The sequence below is a fragment of the Callithrix jacchus genome, chromosome 12 (genome assembly GCF_049354715.1).
Source record: "Callithrix jacchus isolate 240 chromosome 12, calJac240_pri, whole genome shotgun sequence".
Classification (NCBI taxonomy): Eukaryota; Metazoa; Chordata; class Mammalia; order Primates; family Cebidae; genus Callithrix; species Callithrix jacchus.
Window position 1 is genome coordinate 46195131 of NC_133513.1, and position 17367 is coordinate 46212497.

At 47.1% G+C, this 17367-nt stretch overlaps 1 protein-coding gene across 1 annotated transcript; it reads left to right on the forward strand.

Moving 5' to 3' along the window:
- The first annotated feature begins 1306 nt into the window (after positions 1-1306).
- LOC144578653 (leucine-rich repeat, immunoglobulin-like domain and transmembrane domain-containing protein 1) lies at positions 1307-13920 on the forward strand. The gene is made up of 4 exons (XM_078345437.1): positions 1307-1543; positions 5155-5621; positions 8449-8754; positions 9868-13920. The coding sequence occupies exons 1-4, from the start codon at positions 1422-1424 to the stop codon at positions 10842-10844; spliced, it is 1872 nt and encodes a 623-aa protein (XP_078201563.1). The 5' UTR covers positions 1307-1421; the 3' UTR covers positions 10845-13920.
- The last annotated feature ends 3447 nt before the right edge of the window (positions 13921-17367 follow it).

The following is a 17367-nucleotide window of genomic DNA, read 5'->3' on the forward strand; positions in this document are numbered from 1 at the left end:
AGGCAGGAGGATCGCTTGAGGCCAGAAGTTTGAGACCGGCCTGGGCAACATACCAAGACCCGGTCTCTACAAAAAATAATTTTTTAAAAATAGCCAAACACGGTGGTGCTTGCCTGTAGTTCCAGCTACTCGGGAGGCTGAGGCAGGAGGATGACTTGAGCCCAGGAGTCTGAGGCTTCAGTGAGCTATGATTACACCACTGCACTCCAGTCCGAGTGACAGAGCAAACCCTGTCGCTGCAAAGCAAAGCGAAGCTTTATGGATGGTTTGGGATAGAGGGATAAAGCAAAACAAAGCTTTAGGGATGGAGAACTTCCAAAGGCCCTTATTAGAGACTAGAGTTTTGTCTCCAAAATAAAACCTGAAAGTGCCTTCTCTAAGAACTCTTTGAGCTACTCCTTTGGGGCCTTTCTTGGAGTATGATTCCTTGAGGAGAGGGGTGTCCTTGTCCCTCATTGTCGAGCCATCCCCACCTTTGGCATTTGTAGTAATTCCCGGAAGGGCTCAGCTGAAATAGCAATGCTCTGAGTCCCATATCCATGGGGCACTCAAGGCAGGCAGCTTTTTGCCTGGCATCCTGGGACAGTTTGTGGGCTCATGAGAGACACCTCTGATGTCTCCTCAAAATGTCTTGAATCTGTCCAGTTCCTGTGTAACCAGGGACTTGTAAGTAGCAGTGAAACTGGTACTCACACCCTGTGAGAGAGCTTCCGTTCTCACCAGCTGTCAAGGCTTTGGTATTTGAGTTTAATTTTCATAAACACCCGGTGTGAAATAACTTTATTTCTCTTTGTCAGATAAGGACACAGAGGCCAAGAGATAATGTAACTCACCCAAGGTCACCGCCAATTAATGAAATAGCTGGGATTTGAACCCAGGAAGCCTGGGTCTGGAGCTTGGGCTCCTTCTAATGCCTTTTACACCTTCAGGAAGAGTTGCTTCATTTCACTGCTTGTTTTGCTATGAGACAATGTCACGGGAGAGAATTTCCAAAGGGCCTTATTAGAAACTGGGGTTCTGTCTTCATCTTCGCTGGCACTCCAGTGGAGTCTGTGTTGTCTGCGGCCTGGTTGGGATGAGGTGCTTTGCAGATGACAGTCCCATGGCTGCTTGCCTCTGGGAAGCTGCCTACTTGTCTTGCTGTGCTGTGCCCAGGCCTCTCTGGGCCTGTGGCTGTTGCTACAGAAGGGGGTCCCCCACCCCCACCCTCAGGACTGAGTGATTCAGACAGCAATAAGCCGCTGAGTGCTGCGGCTGGGACTCCCCTCCCTAATCCCCAGCCTGTCCGTGTTTATCCGATGGCCTCAGAAGGGGGAGTAAGGGGCTGGCGAGCAAGTGGGCAGCTGCTGGGCTTGCTGGGCCGGTGGGACTGAGCGGTCAAGGGACAGGCCACTGCCTGGGCCAGAGAGGAGCCAGGAGCCATGAGGGTGGCAGTGAGCATGCTCTGGCTCTTGGCCCTCGGGTGGCCTCCCCAGGCCCGGGGCTCCTGCCCCTCTCAGTGCAGCTGCAGCTTCCACATCCTGGGTGATGGCAGCAAGGCCAGGTATGGTATCGGGTGCGTGGGATGGACAGCCCAGCCTCCACTGCTCTGCCAGCTAGGCTGGGTTGGGAGGAGTTGGAGCCAGGGCCCTGAGACCAAGATCTTCATCTCCCCTGACCCTTGAGGCCCAGGGATTCTATAGGGTGGTCTGTGCTGCATTATTTTCCAGCAAGCAAGGGGATGCCTCTGTCCGAGAGGTACCAGGTGCCTTTGCATATTGGCCCAAGGGTGAGGCACAAGTGTGCCAGTTTTAGAAAGCCCTTCCTGAATCTCCTCCAGGCTCCTGGTGGAGAAGAGCCCTCCTTAAAGGCTCTGGAAGTCTCCTCCCTTACTGCTTTCTTTTCTTCTCCTTGCTTTTTTCTATTCCCTCTTCTTTTCTATATTTCCCCAGCTCCTTCTTTCCCAGGCCTCTTGCACTCTCTTGCCTGACCTCTCTACAATGCCCAGTCATATCCCAGGGATTTCCTACAACCCCACCCACGATGTGACCACTGCCTCTCATTCTTCCTCCTTTGGATCTTGGATCTTCTCTGATCCCAGAGAAGAAGAGATCCCGGAAGCCTTGGCCTCAATCCCTTTTATGGGTACTCTGAAAAGCCAGGAGTACTCATCCCACGAGAAGCATGCTTCCTTCCATCCTCAGCCTTTCCCTTGATTTTCCCCATCCTCTGCCTGATCCCTCAGAGCACCTCCATCCTCTCCTCCTCTCCTTCCACGGGACATTTCCATACCATAATGGCTTGTGGGCCCTTGCTCTTCCACCACTGCTCATTTTCTTCTTTTTTTTAGCAATCTTTAGCCCATCTTTCCTCCAACTCCTTCAGCTTACCCATTAGCGACCACTGCATGGTCTCTGAGCCACTTATGGCTTCTGATCCTGGAAGCAATGTTATTGGAGCTACCCCTTTAATAATCTTGGGAATGAATGTCAAGTGGATTGGGGGATAAGAGAAGGCAGAGAAATGAAGAAGAACCACCAAGAAAAGACACCCTGCATGACTTGAGAAACAGAATGAGCTCCACTGTAGCCCAAGTGTCCAATGCATCAACTCATATGGAGGGTAGGGATCCTCTCCCCACGAGAAGCCAGGCTGAGCCCTGAACAGGCTGGAAATATCCCATGGCCAAGGACAGTGTCACTGGAGTGACAAAAACCCTCCCCACTGCCCATAGAAAGCATAGAGCTGAAATCCACACAGCATCATTGATGAAACCAGTCCTGGAACCCAGGCATTCCAGTTCAGTTTTCAGAAACTTTATCTGGTGATGCCACTATGGGCAGGGACCAGGGATGAATTACAGGCAGCAGAGCTAGCCTGAAGATGGAAAATGAGTTTCGAGGGCCGCTAATGTAAGTCAGTGGGCATTCCCTCTTCTGAAGCCAGAGGTGTTGGTTCTACCTGCCTGACCATCCCCTGGCTAATATGCACCAGCCCCTCTGCATGGAGAGTCCTATGAGGCCACAAAGGCTGTAGCAGGCCCTGAGGTCCCCTGTGGCTCTGGGCACAGACTATGCAGTTAGACTGAAGCTCCTTCTGCATCTCAGAAGCCTTCCTCAGATCCCTCTCTAATCTGGGCCTCTCGGAGAACTTAGCCTTTACATCTGAGCTGCTGTATTGTGAAGTGTGTACCTGTGGGCACTAGGGTTGCCTGGGAGGACCTGGGCTGTGCACCTGAATGGATTTGTGCCCATGCTGTTTGTCCCAGTTTGCCCCTGGTTTTACCCCACCAGGAGTTGTGCTGTAGGTTTGAGCTATGATGCAGGCTTTGGGTTCTTAGGGTTTCCTTTAATTCCCCTTTTGACCATTTTCTCCCCCATCCAAGATAAGTTTTTTTCCAGTCACCTTTCTCTCACCTACGTCCAGCCCTTCCTCCTTGCAATACCCAAACATGTATTATTTTTTTGAGACAGAGTCTTGCTCTGTCACCCAGGCTGGAGTGCAGTGGCACGATCATAGCTCAATGCAGCTTCCAACTCCTGGGCTCAAGCTACCCTCCCAACTTATTCTTCTGAGTGGCTGAGACTATAGGCATGAGCCATCACACTTCGCCAAACCTATTTTATTATCTGGAAGTATTATTGCTGAAAATGCTTTCTTCCTGAGCTAGATTATACACTGTATGGGGACAGGGGCTACGAGGTTGATTCTCTTCTGAATTGCCTATCACTTAGTAGGAGTTCCATGTATATTTGCTCGAAAGGAGGAAGAATATCTGTACTGTTTGTGGACACTGTTTACAAGAAAAAACAAGCCCAGTCCAGCTGCCTTAAGTGGAGTATATGAGTTACGCCAAGGGATGCTGATGATTTGTGTGAACTTCCGGGAAAGACTGATATGACCAGTATGTTATGCTATTACAGCCTCCCTTAGATGGGTCTGTTCCGTGGTTGGGGGGGCTTAGGATTTTGTTTTCAGTTTATGTAGTATAAAACATAGCGCTGAAATGTAGGCTCCTGGAGGGCAAGGACTGCCTCCTGTTCTCTCTCTATCCTCTGCTTTAGTCTCAAACTTAATAGAATAAGGTTTAAGAAGTTGTGGTTTGTGTAGAAGAGCTGATAAGACTGACCCGATCTACTGTCAGTGCTGAGATGCAAACATTTATGACAGTGATCCGTACCCTTGGGTTAATGCAGGGTGGCAGGCAGCGTGCTGGGCTTCTACATGCATTATCTCATTTAAACCCCAAAACCACCTTGTGAAGTCTATTTGATGGCAAAACTGAGGAAAATAGAGGTTACGTAATGTACTCAAGGACTCACAGCCAGCAAGTAAAGAGCCCAGGTGTGAATCCAGCCGTGGGGCTGCCAAGTCCTGGCTCTTAAACACCTTGATCATTACCTGATCCCTCAGAATTGGGAGAGATTTGAGGCACTTTCACTTTGACATCCTTGGTATATTTTTTGTGGAATGATTAACCAAAACAGTTACAAAAATTGAGGTATAATTTAACAAACAAACACTTTTTTTTTTTTTTTGAGACGGAGTCTTGCTCTATTGACCAGGCTGGAGTGCAGTGGGGTGAACTCGGCTTATGGCAACCTCCACCTCCCGGGTTCAAGCGATTCTCCCGCCTGGGATTACAGGCATGCAACCACGCCCAGCTAATTTTTGCATTTTTAGTAGCGAGGAGGTTTCGACATGTTGGCCAGGTTGGTCTTGTACTCCTGGCCTCAAGTGATCTATCCGCCTGGCCTCCCAAAGTGCTGGGATGACAGACGTGTGCCACCACTCCCGGTCACACTTTTAACACATATTTGCAAAGCAACAGTGCACAAAGTCATTACGGGGTTTATTAAACGGTTCATTCTTAGTGTACTGCGGGCGCGGCAGGCTGTTATGGGCCATAAAAGTGTAAGGGTGAGGTCCTGCAGGACAGTGAAGACCAGATGGCCTTTCTGGAACCCTTGTGAGAGGCTCTGAAGGCAAACCTCTGCAAAGGGAAAAGTGAGGCTGCTTGCTCTGGGCCCCTCTCCAGGTCCCCGCCATAGCTTGGACTCTGGTGTGGGTGTCTTGTGATACAAGCAGAACCAGGGGCCTCGCAGAGGGAGGTAGCGGTGGGAGATTCCAGACCCAGCAGGATCCTTGCTCAACTATCCCCCATTTCTGCGACAGGACGGTGGTGTGCAACGACCCCGACATGACCCTGCCCCCGGCGTCCATCCCCCCAGACACCTCCAGACTGCGCCTGGAGCGGACGGCCATACGCAGGGTGCCTGGCGAGGCCTTCAGGCCCCTGGGCCGCCTGGAGCAGCTGTGGCTGCCCTACAACGCCCTCAGCGAGCTCAACGCCCTCATGCTGCGGGGCCTGCGACGCCTGCGGGAGCTGCGGCTGCCCGGGAACCGCCTGGCTGCCTTCCCCTGGGCCGCGCTCAGGGACGCCCCCCAGCTGCGGCTGCTGGACCTGCAGGCCAATCGCCTCTCGGCTGTGCCCCCTGAGGCCGCGCGCTTTCTGGAGAACCTCACCTTCCTCGACCTCTCCAGCAACCAGCTGCTGAGGCTCCCGCAGGAGCTGATCGCCTCCTGGGCTCACCTGAAGGCCGGTCTCTTCCCTCCCGGCCACCACCCCAGGCTGGTCCTAGGTAAGAGGCGGCATCCTTCACCTGGGGTCTTAGGCAAGTTACACTTCTCTTCCAATTCTTTATTTGGAAATTTTTTTTTTTGAGATGGAGTTTCGCTCTTGTTACCCAGGCTGGAGTGCAATGGCGCAATCTCGGCTCACCGCAACCTCCGCCTCCTGGGTTCAGGCAATTCTTCTGCCTCAGCCTCCTGAGTAGCTGGGATTACAGGCACGCGCCACCATGCCCAGCTAATTTTTTGTATTTTTAGTAGAGACGGGGTTTCACCATGTTGACCAGGATGGTCTCGATCTCTTGACCTCGTGATCCACCCGCCTCGACCTCCCAAAGTGCTGGGATTAAAGGCTTGAGCCACCGCGCCCGGCCAATTGAAATGATACCTGCCTTCCAGGTTTAAGCAAAAACAATGAGATCCACAAGAGCAGCGGGTTTATGAGCCCAAGCGCCAAGCCAGACTGTGGCAGTTCAAATCCCAGTCATAAGAGAGGTCTTTCCAGGTCACACAACCAGGAGAAGGCCCCTGAGACTCAATTTCCCAACTCAGAGCTGAATGGGTTAGTACACTCCACCAGCTGGACCTGCTATTTCTTCGGTTCCTTCCTGTTCCTAACAAACCAACGGCTTACCATGGGAACTAGATCTCCTTTCCTGCCCAAGGCACCTGCCTGGCCCTCAGAATGGCAGAAGGAGCATAATTCATTCTGGAAAATTGATCTGAATTCTACAACTCATACATGAATAAATACAAATGTTTAAAATATCGCAGAAGAGGCTAAAGACCCTTTTGTCCTCTCTCCCTATTCCAACCCCTTCTCAAAAGTAGTTACTATTATCACATTTATATTCAAGCTCCTTATCTGTTCAGATACATTTGATATGCATATGTATATATGTATAGACATACCTACATGCATGCAGAAAAGTTATGTGTGTGTTTCACATAAAATTTTGTCATATTATACATACTAAGCAATACTAACTTTTTGACCCAACATTGTATCTTGTAGATATTTCTAAATTATTACAAATAGGTCAAGTTCATTTTTAAAACTACTGCACAATATTCTATAATATACTATGTCTGCACGATGTTATAAACATAATTATACTATAGTTTATTTAGTCATTCCCCCTTTAATGGACTTTTATATTGTTTCTATTATTTTGTTAACACCTATGATGCAACAGAGAACATTCTTGGCAACACATTGTTGTACACATAAATGTTTCTCTAGGATAGGAACTGAGATGTGGAATTATTAGGTCACAGAGTGTGCATTTAGACATTTAAAAATCAATCTGAGCCAGTACAGTGGCTCACGCCTGTAGTCCCAGCACTTTTGTAGGCCGAGGCAGGTGGATCGCTTGAGGTCAAGAGTTAGAGATCAGTCTAGTCAATATGGCGAAACCCTGTCCCTACTAAAAATACAAAAATTACCCAGATGTGGTGATGGGCACCTGTAATCCCAGTTACTTGGGAGGCTGAGGCAGAAGAATTGCTTGAACCTAGAAGGTGGAGGTTGCAGTGAGCTGAGATCGCTCACTGCACTCCAGCCTGGGCAATGAGGGAGACTCCGTATTTTTGAATGCCTTCCAATTCTAGGTGTGGGGAATACAGCAGAGAACAAAAGAGATGACAATCTATTCACTCATGGAGCTAACAACTAAAATGGCCAAAATGTTTAACTTTTGCCAGTCTGGGAAGTGAAAGCCTCACTGTTGTTTAACTTTGCCTTTACATTCAGTCTTTCTGGCCCTATTGTAATAAAGCAAAATCCAGGTAGCTCACCACTGGAGACAGGCATTGATGAATCGTGGATTGCAGATGTATCACTAAGTGCATTTAACCAGCAATGTAAGGCAGCAACCACTGGTGAGATGGGGTGAGGGGGAGGTGGGAAAAGGAACTGGCACCCGTGGGTCGTGCTCAAAGAGAACTGAGAGACATGAATATACAGTCACATCTGAATGCACCCACCCCAACCCTTTGACACCCTCTTTCCAAATGTATTAAATATATCTATATGAATGTGTAAGTCATCATTGATTATTAGAAAAACTATCCAATAAGTCTTTGGGGACTAAAAGGACATCATATCAAGTGCATTTATCTTGCCTTTGAGTAATGCAACCCCATAAGAAGAAATTGTGCCTTAGAATTGAGGACACATGATACCCCTCATTTATATGCACAAGGTACCCCACTATCTCTGTAATGTTCTTTGACAGAGTGGGTACCTGCTTTCAACTCTATAAGAATGTTCAGTTTTAGAGTAAAGACAGTAGGGGATAGATCCTAGGATTTGATTTTCTGGCCCTTTCACCCTGCTGTTTATGCCCATTTGAGCCTATGTCAAAGAAACTGTGGATCAGAGCAGACACCTTCATTGCTGGGATGATGCTGAAAATACTATTTATACTGGGAGAACTGGCATCAAGGATCAGGGGTCAATGATACATGTCTAGAAATGGATTTTGTCATATTGTGATTATTGTGGAAATACTGCCTGGCCAGTGGCCTGAAAGAATCAGTCCAAGAATGGCAAGGGTAATTCCCAGTTTTGTCAGCATGCTATATAGCTACCCAGTACTTAATATGATTTATTTTTGTTTATGTTTAAAGCAACCCTGAAAAGAAAGTAATGCTATCATTTAACACAAAGAATCAAATTTCAGGTCATACAACTAGCAAGGCAAGGATCTGGGCCCAGAGGCCAGTTCTGCTGACTCTGAATGAGGACCTGCCTGTCCTCCCAGAGGGGAAGGGGTGCTGGGCCTGAGGATCTTGAAAATCTATCTGTATATCTAATCTTCTATTTTACCTCTGCAGGGCTACAGGACAACCCCTGGGTATGTGACTGCCAACTCTATGACCTGGTCCATCTTTTGGATGGCTGGGCCCCAAACTTGGCCTTCATTGAGACCGAATTGAGATGTGCCAGCCCACGCAGCCTGGCCAGAGTGGCCTTCAGCCAGCTTGAACTGAGAAAGTGCCAGGGCCCAGAGCTCCACCCAGGAGTGGCCAGCATCAGGTCCCCTTTGGGTGGCACAGCATTGCTACGCTGTGGAGCTACTGGAGTCCCTGGGCCAGAGATGAGTTGGAGGAGGGCCAATGGCAAGCCCCTTAATGGTACAGGTATGTAGCTACAGGGAGGCTGCACTGAGACCCCAGACTGGGGAGGACAAATGCACCAAATGGGGAGTTGGCAGGGCCAGAGGGAAGTTGTCTAAGCAAGGCTGGGCTTCCATCTGCCTGCGTTGAGTTTGACAAGGGCTTCCCAGAGGCAAGTCATGGTGACATAGATTCAGTAATGACAACGGCTCTTGACCTGTCCTATCATATCCCACCAGCCACTCCGTAGAGACTCGGGGCCCACCTTAAGAGAACAAAAAGCTGACTTTTTGGTGGAAGTCTCTCCTTTACTGTATTAATATTTATAAGTTTCCCAGTTGCAAATATTAAACCGGAATTACCTGGAGTAATTAACGATGTGAGCTGCCATCTACTGAGCTCTTTATGTGGGTCTAGGACAATGCTAAGTGTGTTACGCACATAATAACATTGAACTCCAAAGAGCATTTCCTTATTTTGCCTATAAGAAAACCGAGGCTCTGAGAGGCTAAATGCTACATCACACAGCTTGTACAAGGAGGAGCCGGGGTTCCAGTAAAATTTGTCTGTTTACCTTTGTAAAATTCCAGTGCCCTTAAGAACAGGGTAGGTTGACTCATGGGCATGGTGGCTCATGCCTATAATCCCAGCACTTGGGAGGCTGAGGCAGGAGGATCGCTGGAGTCTAGGAGTTACCAGCCTGGGCACCATAGTGAGACCTTGTGGCAAAAAACAAAATGCTGGACATGGTGGCAAGCTGAGGTGGGAAGATCACTTGAGCCTGGGAGTTACAGGCTGGAGTGAGCCATAATCACACCACTGCACTCCAGCCTGGAGCAATGGAGCAAGACACTATCTGAATAAAGCAAACAAAAAACCCATAGTGTGAACTTGTCAGATTTAGAAGGCATCATTCTTAGGCTCTGCCACAACCTGGGACTCCAGAGGCTCCCCACATTTGAGCCCAGGGTAATATTGATCCCCTTGGCTAGTCTAAGAAAAGTTGAATGACTGCCAGTGTTTTCTCAGGAGGACACTTGAGTGTACACCACCTAGGAGCTGTGAACTTGGCCCTGAACGGCAGCTTGGGGCAAACGGGTCCATTCATTCTCTCACTTATGCCTGTTTTCCTCCTAGTGCACCAGGAAGTATCCAGTGATGGCATGAGCTGGACTCTACTGGGCCTGCCTGCAGTGTCCCATCTTGACTCCGGAGACTACATCTGCCAAGCCAAGAACTTTCTGGGAGCCTCTGAGACTGTTATCTCCCTGATCGTCACTGAACCACAGACTTACACAGAACACAGTGGGAGCCCAGGGGCACTATGGGCAAGGACAGGTGGAGCGGGGGAAGCCGCTGCTTACAACAACAAGCTTGTGGCCAGGCATGTCCCCCAGATTCCCAAACCTGCTGTCCTGGCCACTGGACCCTCTGTGCCCAGCACAAAGGAGGAACTTACCCTCCAGCACTTCCAGATGGATGTCCTGGGAGAGCTCTCTGATGGGCGGGTGGGACCCTCAGAGGCACAAATGGTGAGATCTGTGAAGGTAGTGGGGGACACTTACCACAGTGTGTCCTTGGTGTGGAAGGCGCCCCAGGCTAAGAACACAACTGCCTTCAATGTCCTCTATGCTGTCTTTGGGCAGCACAGCATGCGGCGGGTGATTGTGCAGCCTGGGGAGACCAGAGTGACCATCACTGGGCTGTTGCCCAAGACCAAGTATGTGGCCTGTGTCTGCGTGCAGGGCCTGGTGCCCCGGAAGGAGCAGTGTGTTATCTTCTCCACCAATGAAGTGGTGGATGCGGAGAACACCCAGCAGCTCATCAATGTGGTGGTGATTAGTGTGGCCGCTGTCATTGCCCTGCCTCTCACACTGCTTGTCTGCTGTGGTGCTCTTCAGAGGCGCTGCCGCAAGTGCCGCACCAGGGACTCCACTGAGGCCACAGTTACCTACATCAACCTGGAGAGACTGGGCCATAGCGAGGATGGCTCAGAGGAGCTGTCCCGGCACAACCTCAGTGAGGCTGACAGGCTTCTCTCAGCTCGTTCCAGTGTGGACTTTCAAGCCTTTGGAGTCAAAGGGGGCAGGAGAATCAATGAGTACTTCTGCTGAGGGATGTGCCTCCACCACTCACACACCTGCTCCATCCGCTCTCCTTCTTTAACTCTGACACTTGAGTACATGATCACCCACTCTTACCTGCTTGGGTACCTGCTTACTCAGTCACTTAGACATAACAGCAGCAGCAGAAGCTACTGCAACAACCACTAACACTTGCTAAGCACTTACTGCATGCCAGAAAGTGTTCTAAGTGCTAAATTCTTACAACAATCATTTGCAGCAGGCACCACTATTCTCTCTATTTCCCTTGGGTGGGAGGTTAAGAAACTTGCCTGTATCAGTCAGTTTTTGCTGCATAACAAATGAAAGCAAAACCTCAGTGATATACAGCAGTGAACACTTACTTGCACTCTCACAGGTCTGTGGGTTGATTAGGATGGCTCTGCTCTGTGTGTTTCATTTGGAGCCTGGGCTGGAGAGTAGCAGTGGGTACCTGGGGCAGGTTTCTCTCATGGTGAGGTTGAATGACAATAGAGGAATGATTTTTCATGAAACGCCTGTTAAGTTCTTAGTTCAGAATTGGCATACTGCCACTTCTGTCCATATTTTATCTGCCAAAGCAAGTCTCATGGCCAAATCCAACTTTAATGGGGCAAGTATGGACCCTTCTTCCATGGAGGTGATGGTGGAGGAGGAAATATGTGCTGAACAGTGAACCAATCTGCATTTCCCAGGATTACCCAGCTAGGCAAATTTAGGTGGCTCTGAGATTGGGACCACACAGTTGGGATCCACAGTTAAAAGTCCTCACCACCCTCGTATACTGTACCTTGATTACATTTTATGCTAATTCATAGGCACTCACGCACACCGTCTCTCTATGTATTAGCCATACTGGTAGCTACCCATCCACACTAACACACACACCACACTCATAACCCACTGTGCCCTCACTGAATTCTAATATTTATTCTCTAGGTGCTATTCTGCCTAGAGACAATCATTTGGTTTTTCGATAAATGCTAGAGTTTGAGATTATGCTCAAGAGAACACTGTTCATTTGATTTCAGAATATCAGACTGGAGGGACCCAACTGACCTCATCACACCAAGTGCTGTCTGGCACCTTCACCTCTGCCCCTGTACAGGAGCCTTTGTGATTCTTACCAAAACCTCTCTGGGTTCTTGAGGGTGTCTCAGAGGCTTCCTGGTTGCTCATCAAGTTATTTCAAAGGAAAATTCCTGCTCAGTTTTTCTTACAGCCGGGAAACCACTGAGATGTTGTCTCTGTGCACTGGAGAAAGCAAATGTTCCCAGCAGGAGGTTCAAGTGGTTCCTTGTTTACAGAGCTGACCTCTGTCATGAGGAGCATCCGGGATACCTGTGCCAAGTCCTTTGGGTAATAGCTGAAGAAATTTTGGGACAGCAAGCTATCAAAAAAAATTATTTTGCTAGTATTATGCAAAAGACTCCAAACATTTGCAAGTATTATGTCATGTGATCTACTAGATAAAAGCCAGTGTGACGCAGCGCTTTCGGAAGTTACCATACTCCCGCTCACATTTGCAGAAGACCTTACCACATCCTCACCCAGGTTTCTCACATTTGATACTCATGGAAACCCACTATGGAGGCTGGGTTGTTTGATTTTACAGATGAGGACTGAAGACTTGACTGATTTAGACCAGGAAGTGATGAATTCTCTTTCGGAATCCAGTTCTTTGACAACTTTCTCATCAGGCTGAGGGTCTTTGTTCAGTTATCGATCCCTGCAGTATGGTCCACGGCAGGTTCACTGTAGGAATTGACTTCTTAAAATCACTGAAACCTGGGATCAGAACCACGAGAGCAGCCATGCACATAAGCATGGAATTTCCTTGGATATCTTCTGCCACCACCTGGAGGGCGCACCTGACTGTAACTTGCAGACTACAGACATTGGTAAGAGAGGCTGTTTTGTTGAAAGATGACAAAGACACCTTGTACATCGAAAGCCAGCAAATTTTTCTCCTGAAAATAAAAGAAGTCAAATAATAAATATTTTAGGCTTGGTTGCTACTACTCAACTCTGCTGATGAGATGCAAAAGGAGCCATAGACAATATGTAAGTTAGTGGGTATAGATGTCTTCCAATAAGACATCTTTTATGAAAACAGGTGACAGGCTGGATTTGGCCCTCAGGCTGTAGTTTGCTTACCCCTTATGAAGATTTAGAAAGGTATTTCTGGTGAGTTTTTGGAGACCCAAGACTCAATTCTTACTGTTTGATAAATGAGAGTGATAGCCCCAAAATTAGGACAAATGTAAACATAGTAGATAAAAGCAGTCATCTGTTGAAGTGATCAAGATGTTGCCTTTACATAATTGTATGAAGCGATCATGATGGGACAATTATTGACCTAAAGACAACTAACAGTTAGCCAGTTTTATTGGCTAAATGTCTGGAGAAAAATCAAAACTTAAAAGCAAGAAATTTATAGTATTTATCTTATCTTAACAGAGAGAGAAAGAGAGAGAGAGAGAGAGAAAATTCAATTTTGCCAATGATCCAATGATTCATTAGGGTCTACTTTCATGGTCTAGATGGAAAGGGCTCTGATAAGGTTTGACAGTATCCTCACCCAAATCTCACCTTGAATCGTAATAATTCCCAGGAATCAAGGGCAGGGCCAGGTGGAGATCATTGAATCATGGAGGCAGTTTCCCCTATACTGTTCTCATAGAAATGAATAAGTCTCACAAGATCTGATGGTTTTATAAATTTGAGTACCCCTGCACAAGTCCTTTTGCCTGCCACCATGTAAGACATGCCTCTGCTCTTCCTTGCCTTCTGCCATGATTATGAGGTCTTCCCAGCCATGTGGAACTGTGAGTCCACTAAACCTCTTTTTCTGTACAAATTACTTAGTCTTGGGTATGTCTTTATCATCAGTGTGAAAACAGACTAATATAGCCTCCAAGATAATAAGCCTCCCAACACTCATCTGTCAATCTTCCTTTGTGTATCCTGTCTTCCCTGGTTTGCTCTTGTAGGGAAGAATCATACTGGATTGTGCTCATGAATATTCAAGTCACTGGGAGAAACAAATTCCTATTGAAAAAAATAAAATGATGTCTGGCTTACATTAGTCTTTTAGTATGTGAGTCTGATCAGTATGAGTTAGTCCCTGAAAACCGAATGCCCTCTGAGTGTCCTGGCGAAAGAATTTCTGGCCTTCCAATGCTGAAGACCAATTTGGGCCATTGTGAGCTTGCAGCATGGCTGGCCCTGGAAGCCTGGTTTGGAGGTTGGTTGGAATTATAGTACCTGCATGATGTCTTTTTATGACCGCAACATGGTTATATTGTTCATGATTAGGCAGAGAATATGTCCAACATCACTTGCCCACTGAAGTTGCTGGGTACCAAAAGGCAAATTCAGAAATTGTACTCTGGAAAGTGGATGTGGGCTATCAAACCTAGACTATCAATCAAGGGATTCAGTGAGCAGTTTGTCTAGAGGACAAGAGCTGGGAATTTTTGACTTAATTATCATATAATCTAGCAAAAACAAAAACAAAAGTACCTGAGCATATTTATTTACAAGGGCATTGTAGTTAGGAGAGGTTAGACTTGTGCTAAGGCAACCATTCCCAAATTTTTGTGGTTTAACAGAGAAAAATGTGTTCCTGTTTCACAAACTGTACTCAATTCTGGGAAATGTAGATGGAAGGAGGGTTCTGCTTCACTTATTTACTCAAGGACACAGCTGGGAAGGATCCACCAATTGGAATGTCAGTGGTTACCATGACAAGGAAAAAGAGAAATGGGAAGATCATGTTAGGACTTTTCAAACCTCATTTCTTATAACATTTTATCAGCCAGATTGAGAGTCTCATGGTCCACCTATGTCAGGGAGGCTTGGAAAGGTCATCTTTTGTGTGCCTGCCACAGGCATACCCGAGAGTGTGGGTAGTCAAGGCAGCATCTCAGACATGCTGGCAGCAAAGGATGGGGGTAGGAAAGAGTCCTAGCTTTAGAGAAAGGGGATACAGAGTGTCTGCCCCCTGATAGAATGTCCAGTTCTCTGTCTGAGGTATCCCAGTGTTTTACTACTATTGGGAAGGTGGGTGGCATTTTCCAATTAAATAGATAGAACATTCTCTTATTAAGATTCTATTCAGATGGCAGGGCATGGTGGCTCATGCCTGTAATCCCAGCACTTTGGGAGGCCAAGGCGGGTGGATCACGAGGTCAGGAGTTCGAGACCAGCCTGACCGACATGATGAAACCTCATCGCTACTAAAAATACAAAAATTAGCTGGGCATGGTGGCACACGCCTGTAATCCCAGCTACTCAGGAGGCTGAGGCAGGAGAATTGCCTGAATCTGGGAGGTGGAGGTTGCAGTGAGCCAAGATTGTGTCACTGCACTCCAGCCTGGGCAACAGAGTGAGACTTTGTCTAAAAAAAAACCAATTCTATTCAGACAAGCCAGGTAGCTGCCTCTCCACAACCATTTACATCTAACCATTTCACAGGCACAGAGTAATTCCTCCCTCATGACTCTGTTTCTATAGAGAACTTTGAGAGCCTAGTTCTGAAAAGCATCCTGCAGGAGGCTGTAATATTCCCAGACCCTCTTGCCATTGTTGTTAGGGTCTCGAGTTTAGGGACTACACTTAACCACAGGTTGCTTAACATAATAACATCATCCAAGCGAAATTTAATTGTCCTCGTCTCCTGCCTCAGTTTCCAAGAGAGCTACTTCCTGTGCTCATATGCCAAATAAGGAAACCAGAGAGTGAGGGGGTCAGGAGACGAGTGGGGGGCAGTAGAGAAGCGGCCTAGATGATTTTAAAGATAGTATGTCAGTGGGTGTGCTTCACGAGTTTTCTGAAAACTTCTGGAAAGTTGGATGGTGCTGAATTCATTTGAAAAAACTGGCATGAGATGGACAGAGAGGAAATTGTGGGAAATGGAGGACTCTTAAGATCTTTATCCGTTGGGGTAAGAGGAGAGAAAGGAATCCACTAGTGGCTTGTGATAGCCATGAATTAAATCACATATTTTCATGAAACAAGCCTGACAAAGTCTTAGCAAACCTGGTAGGGGACCCTGGAGTGATAATTGCTCATCAGAGTTGTGTCCTGTCAGGGCAAACTGGCCAGGCTCTCACCGCCCTCAGTCACTGAATGTGGGCTGTGGCTGCCTGGGGAAGGACATGACCTCATGCAAGCACTCCTTGCAGCTGAGCATTCACTCATCCCTTGAAGGGGGATCTAGGCAGCACGTCACCATATGTACCACAAACATTGTGCCGTAGCTCTCTCTTTGTTTTGGATTTTTACCTTGAGATAAACTGAGTGATCCGGCCAGCTTTTAGAGTTAGACTGTTTGGAAACTCCTGCAAATATATCTGGCTTGGATAGAAAGCCTGGAGTGTAATCAGCTTAGCTGGTAACCCATTTCCCCTCTCACTGGTTAGCTAAGCGGATTTTCCTTTCTGAGGCCTTTTGTAGGGTACAACGTATATCATGAGTCTTACAGGAACTCACAGAATTTCAATATTCAACTGGAAGTGCCCCAGTTAATAGGGATGTGGGCTTTTCAGATCTTAAAGTTTGTTGCTGGGAGGTGGATTAAGGGCACCAACTGTGTGCTAGGTGTTGTATTTAACATAATCTCAAAGTGTTCTAAAAACAGACCGGATGCAGTGGCTGTATTGCACCTGTAATCCCAGCTACCTGGGAGGCTGAGAAGTTCGAGACCAGCCCGGGCAACAGTGTGAGACCCCATCTCTGAAAAAATACAAAAATTAGAGAATAATAAAAAATAAACTCCTGAAAACACCATGAGATATTTACCAATATTCTCACTATGCAGAGAAGACTCACAGAGATTAAATGACATTCCAAAGATCTCAAGACTCAGAAACAAAGGCAAGGTAGAACTCCTTCTGACAGAGTTTATAACAGTTGCCCTTGACCCCATTCCTTTCATTAAGCAAGAGTATAGCTTAAAGCAAATGGCCAATAAATATTTGTGAAATAAATGAAGAGTGAAAGAGCGAGCATGTAAAATTGCATGTATCTCTTTTAAAAATGTAGGTTGCTCACTTTGATGATGTGAAATACACAGTATTCGTGAAAGGCTGTGAAGTCCAAGTAAATAATCTTTTGGTTTAATCAGAAAATACCATCTTGTGTTTGAAACTGGTGATCCAAGCTGCAGAGGCATCTGTCTTGATGCAGTAGGAGCATGTCTACACCACCCGTGGTGTTGGAAAGAGAACAAATGACAGGAATGAACACAGAACTACTTTGTTACTCACCACCTGTTTTCACTTTGAAAAAATGATTGGAAATTCTAGGCTTCAGGAATCAACTGTGAATGATGAAGCGTTAAATAGATTCTGGCCAAATCCCCTAACAATGGTGCTGAATAGCACTACCTGCTTGTTTCTCAGACTTCTTTCTAAGGCACTGAGAAAGGTAGAATCCATATATGGAATTAGACATCTGACTTGGAGTTTGCTTTTCAGACTCAAGAATCACACAAATGTTGAATTTTGTGATCCTAGCTAAGAGACATTGG